Source organism: Echinococcus granulosus, assembly GCF_000524195.1.
Source record: "Echinococcus granulosus chromosome Unknown EG_S00003, whole genome shotgun sequence".
In the NCBI taxonomy this organism is placed as follows: domain Eukaryota; kingdom Metazoa; phylum Platyhelminthes; class Cestoda; order Cyclophyllidea; family Taeniidae; genus Echinococcus; species Echinococcus granulosus.
Window position 1 is genome coordinate 630,026 of NW_020170383.1, and position 15,573 is coordinate 645,598.

At 42.4% G+C, this 15,573-nt stretch overlaps 2 protein-coding genes across 2 annotated transcripts in view; one reads left to right on the top strand and one right to left on the bottom strand. All coding sequences in view use genetic code 11, as the record gives it.

The window, feature by feature from the left end:
- Positions 1-8,669: 8,669 nt before the first annotated feature.
- On the top strand, positions 8,670-14,472 carry EGR_00760 (Secretory carrier-associated membrane protein; the record flags this gene model as incomplete). The annotated part of the gene is made up of 6 exons (XM_024490009.1): positions 8,670-8,714; positions 8,961-9,240; positions 12,063-12,357; positions 12,894-12,995; positions 13,600-13,717; positions 14,314-14,472. The coding sequence occupies 6 exons, from the start codon at positions 8,670-8,672 to the stop codon at positions 14,470-14,472; spliced, it is 999 nt and encodes a 332-aa protein (XP_024355412.1).
- A 548-nt stretch (positions 14,473-15,020) lies between these two features.
- The window catches only part of EGR_00761 (E3 ubiquitin-protein ligase CBL-B), a gene marked incomplete at both ends in the record, with an annotated part of 6,382 nt that continues 5,829 nt past the window's right edge, over positions 15,021-15,573 (bottom strand). Inside the window, one exon of the mRNA XM_024490010.1 lies at positions 15,021-15,163. Within this exon, the coding sequence (XP_024355413.1) occupies positions 15,021-15,163 (143 nt within the window). The remainder of the gene's footprint in view (positions 15,164-15,573) is intronic.

The window sequence follows — 15,573 nt, forward strand, 5'->3', positions numbered from 1 at the left end:
CATTAGTGTTTTATTTTAATTTGCGTGGGTTTCATAAATTATAGTATTGCTATCGTTTCCAAAGCTGGACGCAGAAAAAATTCTTGCTTTCATGACTAGTGCATGAATGCTATGGTAACCAATTTCCTTATTTAAATATTATGCTCTGTACAGCGTTTCATTTAAATTAATTCCCACAGAAATGTTCTTGTCGAAGATGCAGAATGCCGTCGTCGCCTTCGGGAAACCGTGGGTTTAGTGGCTGCCCTAAGTTACGTCTGCTCTCAATGTGTCGAAAATTACGATTTTGACGGGAAAGCTTTGGAGAATTGTGTATGCATTTTGCGAAATCTGAGTTTCGCCCTGCAGGAGGTACGCGATCCCGCATATCTCGTGCGTCGGGAGGAGGCCTATTCCGTTGCGGCCATAACTCCTATGTCGGAGAAGAGACTAGTGTTTAAGCATCCGCATATAGACCTGAAAATACGTCGACGTGGGATCGTGATGAGTACGTTTGTTAACGACTGTGATTATTTATATTATTCCCTGAAGCATAAAATTAAACAATTTATTAACTTAAACTATCTTCTGTGACAGTAATTCCCACCGTAGCTGGGGTAATATTAACCTATATTTATTTAGTATTTCGATTTTGAAGCGTGAAAAAAAGCTTTAAACGATGGTGAAGGTAGTTTTGCACTTTTCTGAATTCTTAGATTTAAAGAGGACGTCAACGACTAATAAATGGATGGGCGGGGGACCAGATTATCTAGACAGGCCACCGTCAAACTTGCAGTCGATTCAGGGTAGTCGGCTGCTTTGGACTCAAGACCTAATTGAAAACTATATTTCCATCCTTCGCCATTCAACAAATCTTGTTACTTTGGAGGCGACTGCCGGCGCCATACAAAACCTCACAGCTTGCGACTGGGAACCCAGCGCTGAAGTTCGCTCATTCGTAAGAGCTTCAACTTTGTACAGGCTTTTTTGCGAATTTTGTGTTTCTTTTATTTGAGGAAGTTTATTTAAAGACAACTTGACTTTTTCTCTACGTCCCTTGTAAAGTTTCGGAGCGGCGACAACGTGCTAGTTCTGGCGGCCCCGTTGATTTCAGAGGACGACAGTGTTGTTTTGACGACTGCAACGGCGCTGCGAAATGTGGCGGAAGAAGAGAGCCTGCGGGGTTTGGTGGCGTTTTATGCGATGCGTCTCTTGATCGCTCGACTGCCGGTGCTACAGGCACCCAGCACTATCGACGGAGAGATCGTCGTGCCCACTCGTAACGTCGTCAGCCTTCACACGGCCTCCGCCATCCTTGCCGCTCTCTACGTCCTCGTAAAGGCCGACTCTGAGCGCGCCTCGTGAGTACTCGCCTCCCACACCAATAACGGACTTTTAGCTTGAGTGGTCGAGCAGTATAGTTGCGTTGTATTAATTGGGGAGAAGTATCGCACTGGTGAAAATTACTAGCTTACCAGTAAAAACCAATTCGACTTGTCTAATCTGTCTTACTGGCCATTGCATAGGTAGAATGAGCAACGGGTTGTTAATGAGGGATTTCAGTGCTCTACTTGTCTTCAAAGTTTCAGTTCTTTCCTATTAGGCTTCTTTCGCTTTTCCCAGTGTGGAAAGTCGAGCCACTTTGGAACTGGTGCCATTGTAATGTATCACAGAGAGGAGCTGTTACGGTACTTTGGTTTAATGTCCTATAATTCTTTATAAAGGTAATAGATTACGTCGCATAGACTTTTTTGTTGCCCACATCACCTGTGAACGAACCGCAGCAGAATCGAAGGGCTTAATCCATACGCGCCCAGGGTGATGTACCTAACGTGATGATGTATCTTCCCCTGCGGCAAGGGCTACCAATGTGAGGAAATTCTCATCTATCTGTGAATGTTCCTGTTTCGCAAACTTAACGGAGCATGCAAGAAAACACTTGAGAGACTTTATTCATTAACCATTTCAGGTCTGCTTGATGGAGGTGGCGATAAAAAGTCTCTTTAATGAAGTGCTTATCGAGCTCCTGTTTCAATGCTATACAACGTTATTCATCACCAAATGTTCCCACTGTTTGAAGTACTGTTACAACCTCCAGCATGATCGGGATGCATCAAGTGACTGTATTGAAGCACGAAAACACCGAATGAAGCGTCAAAGTGCTCACCTATGTGAACTTACCAAAACTTTGCTATGAGTAGGCGCCATTATTCTTTGACAGTGAAAATGTATTCCTATTGCGATTTTCGTCAATAAAGCGGAAAATTTTAGTAGAACAATTCGGTACATCTCTGGGAATTTCCGTAAATATTTATGAGATTTGCAACGATTTTTATTTTACTGGGTTCAGAACGCACCAAAAATCGGTCCCTTGCGCATTGCGCATGCAAGGCATGGCAATTGTCGCACACTCTCATCTCCCGGTTTTTGTCTTTCGCGTTTGCAACTGCACTTATTTAGAGTGCATTTTTGTACATTACGTTGGAGCTTATTACTCTTCACTCTTCCCGACGTTTTTTTAATAACTTGATACCTTTAGGGCGGTATTATATCAGTGTTCTGTCAGAAATATAGTGAGTGGTTTGTTTCCTGCGCAGTGCCTGCGTAAGGTACTTCTTTGTTGCTACAACGCATTTGTGCTTGAGATTACCAAGGTAAGTATAATTAAGCCCAGAGTTAAAAAGGCGCAGCATTTCCCCTTCCCAACTGGCATTTCCTTTTCATTAACAATTTTTTGCACCGACCGATGATGTGTGTGGTAAGTAAACCAGGGGTAGTAGAGATGCTTAAAAATGCTTTAAAATGTTTAAGGGCTGGACAGCTTTGTTGCGGAAGTTTAATACTGGACAATTACAATTTTTAAATAATCACATAAATTCCAATGAATGTCTTATTTTACCTCATTCTATAGAGCACGAGTAGGGTAAATAGAGTGCTGTGAAGCATTATTAGGAGACTTTGATTTTGTGTACTGCGGTCAGATTATGCGGATTCTTTTAGGTTGTTTCTCGACTGTGGAGGAGTGCAACCTTGCCTAGCGATTGCGCACACGGGCCTTTACGTTGACCCCACCGACCCGGTGCCCTCCAACCGCGACAAGACGGTTCGCTTCGCGCGCTTCCTTCTTCAGACCCTCTGGTCCCAACGGGACCTGCAAGACCGCTTCAAGAAGGCCGGTTTGCATGCAGCTCACTTCTGTGTCCATGAGCCAATCCTTCGCGATGCCCTGAAGCAGTCCCTTATGACGGCGATTCGGCCTTCGGCAGGTACACCGAAGCAGGTGAACAAAGGGGATTTCGGGTCCTCGGGTGAACTCCCGAAATTACAGGGAGAAGATAATAAACGTTGCATTGAGCATCCTCTTGATAATGGCGCACAAAATAGTTTGCCGCCAGTGGTAAGGTTATTATTACACTGAATTAACGTCTGGTCATCACATTAATCAGAGTGCTTTTGCACAATTAGGAAATTGCTCTGGCATACTTATTATTTCACTCTTTTCCACATAAGCTTTCAATTTTAGCATTATAATTCTCTTAATTCCTAATAGTCACGAATTGACGTTTTTGGGTTTGTCTTTGTTTTCCTTTACTTTGTAGTGTACTTTTCTATTGCGTAATGTTTATAGTACGTTCGTGATCTTCACAATTCACAATAATTGCCTCTCACTAAAACGCGAAACGAAAGACGCTGTTTATATTACTTGGTTTTCCCATTAAAAACGTAAAACACTATTTTTGCTTTCACAATAATCTTATTTTCACTGCGACTATTTGTTTGCATCAAAGGCTGGAGAAAAATAATTAGATCTGCACACCATTATTGTTCCAATAAATCATAGCTTGGGTGGACACCTAGTGCATGAGGAAATCTTGTAGTTTGGGCGAAGCACGCATGAAGAGTGTCAGGTGGCTTGCGTGTTGCGTCACTACAGTGCATTCTTTATGGAAAAATGCCATTGTAATGCGAGGTAGCAAGCGAGCATAACACGTCCTCATGCCCATGCCTTCTTTCTTCCCCTCCCCGCTGCACGTTGCTCCCTCTCCTGTTACCACTGGCGAAATAGACGGGCGCACACCGACCCATTTCTACCAGTGGCCGCTCTGATCTAACTCTGCGCCCGCATCACTCCCCCCATCTACTGCCGGTCGCCTCAGCTGTCGAGATTCCACGCCTTCTCTCCCCCAATTCCAAAGGTCAGTATCGGTCCTTTTTAACCACCACCGCTCCCGCCACTACCTTTATTATTGTCATTCGTTTTCATTATTCGTAATATTTATCGCCCTGGCATTTGAACTTGTGATTAGGTCCTGTATACTTCTTATTTCGGGCTCTAGTAAGATTTGTGCTTAACCCGTAAAATCCCAGTCTGGCGGATCTACACGAAGACGTGGCAACATGGAAGTCTCGGCACTTGCACTACCATAGTTCCTTCTGTCCGGTTCTAACTGTTGGTTTACATCACATGACTTTTGAATGGTTATAACTGCATAGTCAGTGTGTCCCTAAATCCAAGGTCGAATCGGGGAATTCGAAGTTGCCGTAGTGACTGAGGTAAGCCATACAAAACCACATCAACACATGGAAAGGCAAATTTCATATGCAATTTGAATTTGTTATTATCTGTTCTCGTGTGTTAAACACGCATTTATCACACTTCAGAGCCAACACTGCTCCCAAACCCGAAGTCATTTCCTCTGCTTCAAGTTGTGAGTGGCACAGTATTGAAGGCTTTAAATGTAAGATTGAGTCATTGCCGGCATGCCTTTCACTCACATGGTAATATTGGTGCCCATTCCAGCCACACTCCATCACACCACAGCCCTCTTTCCACCCCGCAAGCAGACGAGTGTCGCGTCTTAGCGTCGCTCCGGAGGCGTTCCCGCAGTCAACGCCTCACAGTGAACCGTCGCCATCAGAAAACGGTGGTTTTAATTCGTACCAGTGAAATTTGCTAGTTCAACTAACTTTACATAATGCTTTTGATTTTATTCTTAGCTACCCCGCTAAAGAAAGGATATTTTTCTCAAATGAATGTTGTAAGTAAAGTGAATTATGTATGTTAAGTGACCCTACATGAGTGTACGCTGTTTAATCACTGCATGTTATTTCGTTTTCATTTCGATTTCAAAAATTAAGCACAAAAGTGGTAACACCTTAAAACCAATGGCTCAATGGTCCTAACTGTCTTCTTGCACACCGGAGTTATGACAATCATAGATGACAACGGCGGATATGCTATTCCTTATTTTATCTACCTGGAGGCTTCATTGGAGCATGGTCCCAATCACCGTTAACATCGAACAGTTTTGAGTTATAAGTGACGTCATGGGTTCACTTATTGAAATGCCAAAACTCTATTCCTTAATTTGAGATGTGTATTTTAGCCTGAGATTATTGCATGTCATCCAAGTCCAAAACGAGAAATCCAAATTGAAAGAAATGTCAGCCCATTTTTGCGAACTTCAGCGTCAAACCTCGACGTGAAATCATTAGGTGAGTTAAGATATATCGATGTTGGTGAACGGATTAAACACTCCACTTCAATTTTCATGTAATTGCAGTCGAAAATGGTCTTCCTTAAGAGTGTACAAAAGGGCCGACTAGATGTTAACAGAGGTTGTAGAGACAAATTTCTGGTGGCCTAAATTGTGGAGACCGAAGAATCCACGTGGTTGAATACGTTCATAACATCGTTCTATTACATAATTTCAAAGGAACAGTTAAAGCGTTCATTGAAATTTGTTTTAGCTCCAGCCAAAAGTCAAAACCAACTTTTTGTGGTAAGATTACTTACATTGACAAATACATTCTAAATTAATGTGCCCTTAAAATTTGACTGTAATTTTGAAAAATACAAGTTAATTACTCTCTCCCTCTTATTCTCTCCTTCTTTCAAGCCGGGGCAGCAGCGGTTGTCGAAAACTTCGCCTAGAGGTTCCAGCAGTGATATTCATCACAGTTCTACTTTCTTCGGTATGAAACATCTGCAGGGGTGGTCAGAGGCCGAACCCAGTTTATCGCAAACAGCATTCCTCTCCAATGCTTCATCAAGTAAGGGTCGATAGGTATTTGCTGCATATTTCTTCTTCGGGACCTACGAATTACTCCTTCATTTACCCAAATGCGGGGTCGATCAGCATATACATGTGGTCATGGATTTTACTTCAAATGGAAAATTAGGTTATTTTTCACCTATGACCAAGCTATACATGGTTTTTTAGGTCTATACAGCTGTACACACCAAAAAAGTGATTGAAAGTGGGAAGTGTCTGTTCAGGTTTCTCAGTAAATGTACTTGCAATGTACGGGGGCGTCTTGATTTGCAGATCTCGCTCCACCTCACGCCATGCCACCATTGCCGAGCATGCGGCCTCCGCCAACGCCAGCAGCAAAAGCTCAACCGCAAATTCCACCGACACCCAGAGTTAGAACGAACCCACCTGATTCGACTTTTGTAGGCCAGATTTTGATAACTTATGCATCATCATGCCTTGAAAAGGTTGTTGGTTAAAAGCGCTAACCAGGCATTACTAGGCTAGGTGCAACTTCGCATGTATTCTCGGAACCCGGATGTAATGTCATTATACTACTCCACTTTCTAAAATGAAGGGTGGGCTCCTGACTCCCAACTATCCATTTAGGTTGCTAACTCCGATAACGCAGCCTAGTTGAAATGCGTGTAGTACTATTTGCTAGAAATACGGCCTGAAAAAGTGCTGATCTCCTACACATTAATCCAGGTTCACTTACGTTTTTTTCGCATTACGTACAAGGCGAAACAAAGTCGTCCACGGGGATCGTCATCTTCACGCAGTTGTTCGCGAAGTAAAAGTTATCGTCTTACAGCTCCACCCAGGAGATCACCGGTGGGCATAAATCTGTACTAATGCAAAATTACTCCTTTAATTAGGAATTCTTGATTTGTTTTGTGCTTTCCGCTAAAAATTGGCGTAGCTGCTGCTTTTTTTGCATACACAAGATGGCAGCTGATCATTGTGCTTATGTAATCGGTTTAGTGCTCTCCTACAACGTATGCTTTTTGTAGGGAGGCAAATGAGGGACTTGTTAATTTGTTACACCCTTGTCACACATCTAGCTCTAACCCAGCTTTTTTAGTATTTGTATTTCTTGACCTTTTTTTATAAACGCCTTTCCACTTTCAGTCTCCAATGCCCAAAATTGTATTCTAGCGAAGCGACCATCCATTATGCTCGCATTGCTTACCTTCAATAATAAAATATAAGTGCTACTTTATCTATTCTTATTGTATGGTCCAAAGAATCCAGGTGGAATATTTAAGTGAATACGATCTCGACAATCCTGAAATCGGTGATGTGTGGTGTTTGCTGTTGATCATGGGAGTCGCGAAATGTGTAGATCCAATTAATGGAGGTTAGTTGCTTCCAACATTAGCCGTAGGCATCAATAATATAAGAACGAGAGATGCCATTAGGGGGAAGGGGGGAGGCCGCCCCAACTTGTCTTTGTTCATCACTTTGGGCACGTCTTGTAGAAATGAGTGTGGGAGTGAGATGTGCATATGATTGCAGGAAATGGGTGTCGTCTTGCTTACCAGGGGAATAAGTGGAAGGCGGATTGAAGGTGTCGGTTTGGTCATTTGCGCACACAGGTGCCATGTTAGGTTCTGAAGAAGCCTCCTAATATCCTCGGACTGACCAGTGGGAGTGTAATGTAATGCTTGCTTACAAAGGCAATGAAGTCTCAGCGGATTGGATTTCCGCTCGGTGGCATGGTATCCCAGTCATTCTGGTAGCCTCTCAGTTTCTCTGGAAGACCCGAAGGGCCACATTGACGGTACCGGCAAGCAAACCCTACCTCAAGGGACAAACGCCCTGATTTCTATTGCCAAATGCTGGGATTTAAAGTGCCAAAAGAAGAGCATCTGGCACTGATAGGGAAATCTATTTAGTCTCCTAACAGATGGGTGGGAAATGACGTCGACCATGGGTAATTGGCCCAGTCCCAGGTTCGGCAGAAACACTATTGACAACAAGTGTGGACCATCTGGAAGGATTCAGTGCGAAAACTACCTAAGACGTCCGAAAAAAGGTGACGATTAAGTGAACAGATTATGCCTCTTCTGTGTTTCTAGTAGCTGAATGGAACTCAGAGGTATGTAAATGGGCGGGAATGCGGTGAAAACAAAGTGACAAATGGGAATTAGTGCAAGGTGCTACCCACTCAAAATGTCTTGAAATATCGGCTTCCGGTAAATGGATCTGCTTTTGGGACAATTTTCGTATGATCAGTGACAGACATGTGGGCATCTCACATGTAAAAATATTCCTCTTTTTAATCGGATTAGGGGCTTATGTCGGGGTGTTTGATAAGATTGTAGCAAAATGAATGAAAAACAATAAGCATTTGGTTATATCAAAGTGCGTTCATTGTAGTATTAAGGAGCAGTTTCTTATTCACCAAATTAATTATAGTTTTTGCAAAAGAATCACCAACAGATAGGTTACGAGGGTACAGTAGCAAAGCGCCTATAATTTATATGGCTTCTAGGTGTACAATTAAAGCACACTTTTTATCTACAGTAAAACTTTATCAGATACCACAAGCATTTGTGTGCTCACTATTGTGCGAATTATGCTGCTGCTGATGTGCTGCAAACAGCTTTTGCTTAATTTCTCCCTCCGATTGATTGGCCATCACAATTGGGCATGGATAGTTATCGTCGCTTAAGCGAAAATCCGTTTGCCGACCCGGTGAGTGCCATTCGAACACGATTTATCACACGTGATTAGTGTATTGCCGTTGTAATCGGTCATGTCCTTTTTCCCTATTAGATAATTTCGTCGGCATTTCCCGTGGTTGATTTAGTTTTATTTGTCATACTAACCTGGGTTGGAAGATGTGTAAATCGTCTTGTTCCGAGCATTTAATCATTTGAACTTATTTCGCGTACACCTCAATTTGTCGTCACTCTCTTTTTACATCAGCTCAAATTGTAGGGCACTACAGGTGTCGGTGGACATGCGGAAACAAGTCCATCGGCGACCTTCAGTACAATTCATGATCAAGGATTAGAAGGATACGATCCTTTTGGTGGCGAAAAGGAGTCCTCGAACACTACTGCACCGCCATATCCATCTGTGCCCGCGTCGAAGCTAGCTACGGATGAACTTCAACGTCGGCAAGAGGAACTCGAGCGAAGAGCTGCGGAATTATCGCGGAGAGAAGAAGAATATCGAAGACTGGAGGAGCAAGCAGCTCAATCGGGTGGAATGACACGTATGAAATCTGTATATTTAGCATTTTGCTTTCGTTGTCCAGTGGGTTCTTTGTCTTATCTCACTGATGTGGTGCGCATTACTTTGGTAACTATCTTACTTTGATGTTTATTTGTAATCCCGTGCATGTGTGCTTTTATTTTGATGTGAGCAAATCCTCTTTGCTCCTTCATATTTAGGATACGAATTTGTATTGTAAAGTCCCTTTCGGTTGTAAATGCGGTTTCTTGCCATGGGGCTATCTTCTAGCTTAATTTTCTCAATTATTGTGGTTTTGCATATGTGTTATTTTGCATGCTTAACACGAGTTGTTTTCTAAAATGCATTGTTATTTAAAGAACTATAGGAGTCAGGTCATGTTCGAAATTGTCGGAATATTGTTATAATTAATCATTATAGTCGGAGACATTTCATTCTTACCCGATTTGGATATAAAAGACACCAATTTGGTATTCACTGGCCGAAACCTACAACTGCTAGTCTTCTGAAGTAGTCAGCTACTACATTCTTCTTCTACTTCACACAATAAACTTCCTTACTTTTCTAAACGAAATAAACTTATGGGAATTTGTTGGTGGACTCTTTGTTTACCGTAGTTTGTTAAAGTTCAGGTTGCAGTTATCAGCTCTTATTCGCATAACAAATGCTAGATCTGTTTTCGTAATCCTGGTGGTAGATTATTACCCCTCCTTGCATTCCAAATCGTGATAGGATGAATTTGTTTTCAGGCAGACAGTTGTCATGATCTATAAATTCCCTAAACCCAAGTTTTATTTTTAGTTCTCTTAAACATTTTTAATTTGCAAGTGAGCCTTTATCTTAAAAATGTTTGACTCATGAAACTCTCTTTCAATGGACCAATTGGTAGCAATTGGCTTTAGTGATATCCACGTAATAGTCCACCCATTTGGCATTTTCTGGTGGTTGACACTAATTGTTCTGCATTATTCGTTTTTTGATATTCAGATGGTAAACTTGTTTTTAGTAGTTTTGATCGTGTATTTCCGCTTTGACTACCCCTGGACTGTACTTGTCACGGATGAGTGCGCATGTAGGGTTTTCCAAGCCTCTACAATTGTAATGACTGCACAACCTTTTGCCACAAATAATTCTTATCTTTTTTTGTCATTGAATGTGGTAGTTATGCTGACGCTTGATCCCTTCTTCTCGCCATTCATTTTACACTTTCAATATGGAAGTCCTTTGATGTAAGAGCCAAATTTGTCTCTCAACTTTTGCTTGAAATTTTGATTCCACATCCTCTGTTGGTAATCAGATGTAGAGATCGTAAATTATGTGCACGCGATTTCGACTGTGGGCGGCCTTGAGTGAGGCATAAACGCCGTACTGCGCGCCATTGTGGCTTGACGCAGTGATTTGATTACTTTGCAGCCTGCGTTGTTTGCGTTGGGAACTTTTAAGGCCTAGAGAACGTTTAGCCTCGGTCTGATGTAAGCATGTGGTATTCACGTGAAATGTTGTTTGCCCATTTATTTGAAGAACACTTCTCTGTCCTGTTTGACCCGAAGGGATTTTCTATCATCAAATTATTTTGTTTTTTTCCCGAAATTCTGGACTCATCTGCCCTCAATTGTTCTTTTTGATATCTCTTTAAACTATTACGTACGCAGATCCCACAAATTATGTATCTGGTGCAATTGCCTCGCGAAAAATGTCTCACATTGTTTTATTTGTCCAATCTCTGAATTTTGTGGACATCCAAATTTTGCATAGAGTTATCCAGCCCTTTGATTCATTTGTTATCTGCGGGGTCATTGCTTATGTTATTAGTATTTGTCCTACTTTACTGGGAATAAGAAGGCGATCAGATATCTGATACTGGCAATCTCAAACAATTGTACTCTGTCGGAGTATATCTTAAGATTACGTCCGACAACATATAAGAGTGCTTTAAGCATAATTTCGAACTGATTACACTCCCCGAAAAGATTATCTCATTTATTCTTTTTGACCTCTTTTCCAAATGGCGGACGCTGAAGGAACGTTTTTTACCGGTCGATTAAATGGGTGACTTTGTTAAATGGTCATTGAGCCTACCCGAATGATCTTGTCACGAATTGGTTGTGTTGCCATCATTGCGTCATATTTGATGGGCGGAAGAGGTATTTTCAACCCTCCGTCGTAGGTAACGGTGTTTCTCGATACCTTGACGTTGCTTACTAATAGCAATGCTAATTTTTTTTCGAACCCCTGAATCGGCCTTTCTCTTCCAAGTCTTCATGGTAATGTTTTATAAGGATCTTCCTTTCACTTCCCTTTATTTATTTCAATCCCATTCTATAAACATTAGCCTTATATTTGTTAGTCTTATCCGCTTAAGTTGCACCCAATTGTTAAGAATTCAAAGTGGGATTCAAGTAATTAGACTAACTTTTGGCTTAGAAGCAGAGTAGCCTGGTCGAGCACGCCGCTATTACTCTTCGGACTTATGACGGAGAGCACTTTTTGGATAATTTTTCCCAGATTGTAGAAGGACTGAATGCCTTCAAGAATTGTGTTTTTATTCTAGATCTTAGTTTTGATGGTAAGTTGTTTGTGACGGTTAATTTCAATTTAATAGGGATGCATTGCAAACTTCTACGTTACGTACTTTTATATATTGAGTAAAAATGTTTACTTTCATCACTGCCATTAAATCTTATCAATGTTGGGGGATCTGTCAATTAGAATTCAGCTCATTTTTCGCACCTCGAGTAGTCTCATTTGAATCGACGTTGATATTGATGTAAGGGGGTATTTGTGTGGGATTGCGGACTGGCATGCGATCGTCATGTTTCTAGTTATATGTATTTTCCCTCCTAGCGATTCGTAAGAACTGGCCTCCGCTGCCGAGTTTCTGCCCTTGCACGCCTTGCTTTTACCAGAATATCGACCTAGAAATCAAGACGGAGTTTCGTCGGCTTGTCACTATTGGCTACTACATTTGGATCTCGTACGCGATCCTCCTGGCAGTCAACATTCTGGGTGGTGTGATCTATTTTGCCCAGTCGTCTGACCCCGCCGGGGGCACCCTATTTGGTGTGTCAATTTTAGTCTTTATTCTCTGTGTCCCGCTCTCTTACATCTGCTGGTTTCGTCCCCTCTACAAGGCCTTCAAGTAAGTCGCATGTTCCCAAATCTTTCCTCTTTCGCCGTCCTGTTTCAGCCAAGGTTTTTAAATATGATTAAACATTGCTTCGCCATGTTATTGGAAGCACTCATGAACTTTGTATGTATGCTACGAAATCGTTTTATCACCCATATAATCAACTTCTCTCAATCATGGTGTTTATAAATAGCTGCAGCCGGGCGTTTTATTCCAAACACCTTGTTTGCGATCACCGTTTCTTGCGTCCCGAACTGGGTGGTGAATCTTGTTTCTGCTATCCACGTTTCCTAGTTAATTTAAAGTAGTAATTGTACATTGGAATCACCTTTATTGGCCCATTAGAAATTTTAATTATGTTGTTCACCATACTATCTTGAAGGACTTTTTTGTAGCAGCTTATGCTTACTCAATAAACTTGGCTGGTAGTTTTGGTGAAGGCGTTTCGAAACGTTTGTAATAAATATTTGAGTATGATTACATTGTTACTCCTTAGATGATTGAAGCCGATTCGGCAATCTTGAGTAATGAGGTCAATTTGCTTTTAGATCCAACAGCTCCGTCAACTTCTTTGCTTTCTTCTTCGTATTTTTCGTTCAATGTATAATTCTTCTCATACAATTTTTGGGCATCGCGAGTTGGGGCACCTGGTAAGCTGAGATAGGGTACCTTTTTATTTGCAAGGGTGTTTAAGAAGTAAGACTGGCAGTCCCCGCCGAAGTTGGTGCATTTAAATTCCTAATTAGGTGCTAGTAAAAAGCAATTACGTCGAACTTCACAGATGCCTTTGCGGAAGTAGTTTGTCGTAAGTGGCTCCTGAGTTGCACAGTCTTGTGAGTGTTGATTTGCGACCAGTTTGCATGCTAAAATAAGTGGAATGCTTTTCAGATGTGCGGTACATGAAGTGCAGTCTCTCTGGGCTATCTCTATCTGTGCACATAAGCTGAATGGCCTACTCCCGTAGACCTGCTTCTCCACCTAGTGTTGTACTGATCGATGCGCTCTATATTTAGGTTTTGTGGCGGTGGCACTGTGCCTGCGCCTGGGCTTCAGCGCTCTGACGTAAGAATGCAGAAAAGTATGATGATCTTGTAGTGTCGCTCGAGTTAGCGTTGTTGGGGTATCGTGTGCATCAGCTTTACCCACTATGATAGTGACTGTAATGTCGCTGGTGGACGAGGCCTTTCACAAACTGGTCGTTGTTGCCCCTAGCCGTAAAGCTGAGGGGACTTGCATTTTTCTACCTCCTTCTAGCGGATTATTGGTGGGCTTGGGCGTTGTAAAGACGCATGCCGGTGTCGGGGCCTTCGTCCTCCTCATCGCCTGTCTTTTTGGCGCTGAACTAGCTGCTTGTTCCTACTACTTCGTGTTGGTAAGTCGTTCTCTCCAACCTAGAAGCGGGTGAAGGAGGGATGAAAGAGCAAAAATCTTAAATTGCCCATGATTAAATTTCCACGTTGTTCCTCAATTTTTGAGGAAAGTGTTCGAATGAAACGTTGGTAGTTGGAATGACGACCGTGGGCAGGAGGCCCTTTCAGTGTTGAAGCAACCAGGAAAAATTTCAAGTGCTTTTGCTTCCAAAACTATTGCAAGTGGGTGCTTATAAAAGTCCATTTTGTCAAATGCCTGTGCAGATATGACTAGAATGACAACCAACCGCATCCCGTTTTAGAGGGCGTGGCTCTGAGCCGTCTATCCACCTTGGCCTCACATTTAGCGCTGTTTGGCTCGTGTTTCGAATTGCTTTTTTGCATTGACGTCTGTGCACTCGCCCCGAGATGCTAGTCGCTGTTAAGTTTGTGATTAATGGGTTCCAGCAATTGAGGTGGTCTTTATATTTCGCTAGACAGGTAATCACCGCAAACCACATGCCTAACCATTGCATCTGGGTTCGCCTTCATGACCATTCGCCTCGATTAGTTTCCTACTATCTTCGATGGTAATGCACACCCTGCTTCTCTTGCGCAGGTGCACCGAACGTACCGATCGACAGGTGCGAGTTTTGGAAAGGCTCGCGAAGAGCTAACCACCAGTCTGGCGACCAACCCCATGGTGCGTAACGTCGGAATGGGCGCTGCTCGTGAGGCCTTCGCAGGACCGCAGCCACGTGGCGATGACCGTTACTGAGCCTCCTCCCCTCCACCACTCACTTGTGTCAATTGCGCTATCTCGAATGATTCGTCAATCACCACCGCGACTCCTATTGTAGTTCCTGCAACTGCTTTCTGTTGTTTTCTCTGTATTGCGCATGTCTCCCCACTGTCTCTACTACCGCCTATCGGATGCTCTTTATGAATATGCACCACTTTGATTTACACAAAAGCTCATTTGGTGGTTTCTTACACAATCAACTCATTGTTACCTAATTGATCAGGAAAAACCTCAATGCGCAAAGTTGGCGCAATTCACCATTATTGATTACGCCTTGTGTTGTGGCGAGGAAGTTACTCTTCATTGTTTCGATATTACTGGGCGACAAACTCAGTCGGCGTAGTGCTTAAGATTGACTATTTCGTACTTCAGAAACGTTGAGACAATAGGACAACGTGACCATGGAATCAAGGCTGTCGACCAGTTTGCATTGTGTATTCACTGTGGCAGACTAGATCACTGCCTTCATCGTTCGAAGTGTCAGTTTTTCCTCTCATCGTTGCCGATGCCGTGCGTCAGTCACTTTAGTGTTGGTTCTCCAAAGATTGGATTGATGTCGCGTCATCCTTAGTTATTTCCATTAGGTAGCAAAAATTTGGGACAACTGGCGGAATTTTACGACGGAATCGTAACGCTCGTTCGGAATGCCAGCCTATGAGCTTTACGACTACAAGTAGCAAGAGGAATTTGGAACTCCGAAGGAGGTCGATGTCATGTCAGCTGTCAAATGCTTGTAGCTCTTATTCCATTATTAAGATGATGTACTAAAGGTTGTAATGTGTGCACATATCAATGATACCGAAGCGGTGGCGATTCTTAAAGTATGTGCACCTTATGGCCTATAGACAACACATCCAATTGTTAAAATGCCTCTAGCAATTAAAAAGCTCTTGAAGTCAAACAACATCAAATAAAAGCTTGACTAAATAGGAATATCTTGAGAAAATAAGAAAACATAAAGAAGTAGCAGTTCAGGTTGTTGAGCTGTCACGCGTTTCTGACATGCGGTAAATAATATTTTGCCATTGAGAGTAAAGGCTGATGGAAGTCAGTTATGGCAAGCAAAATATTACTAAG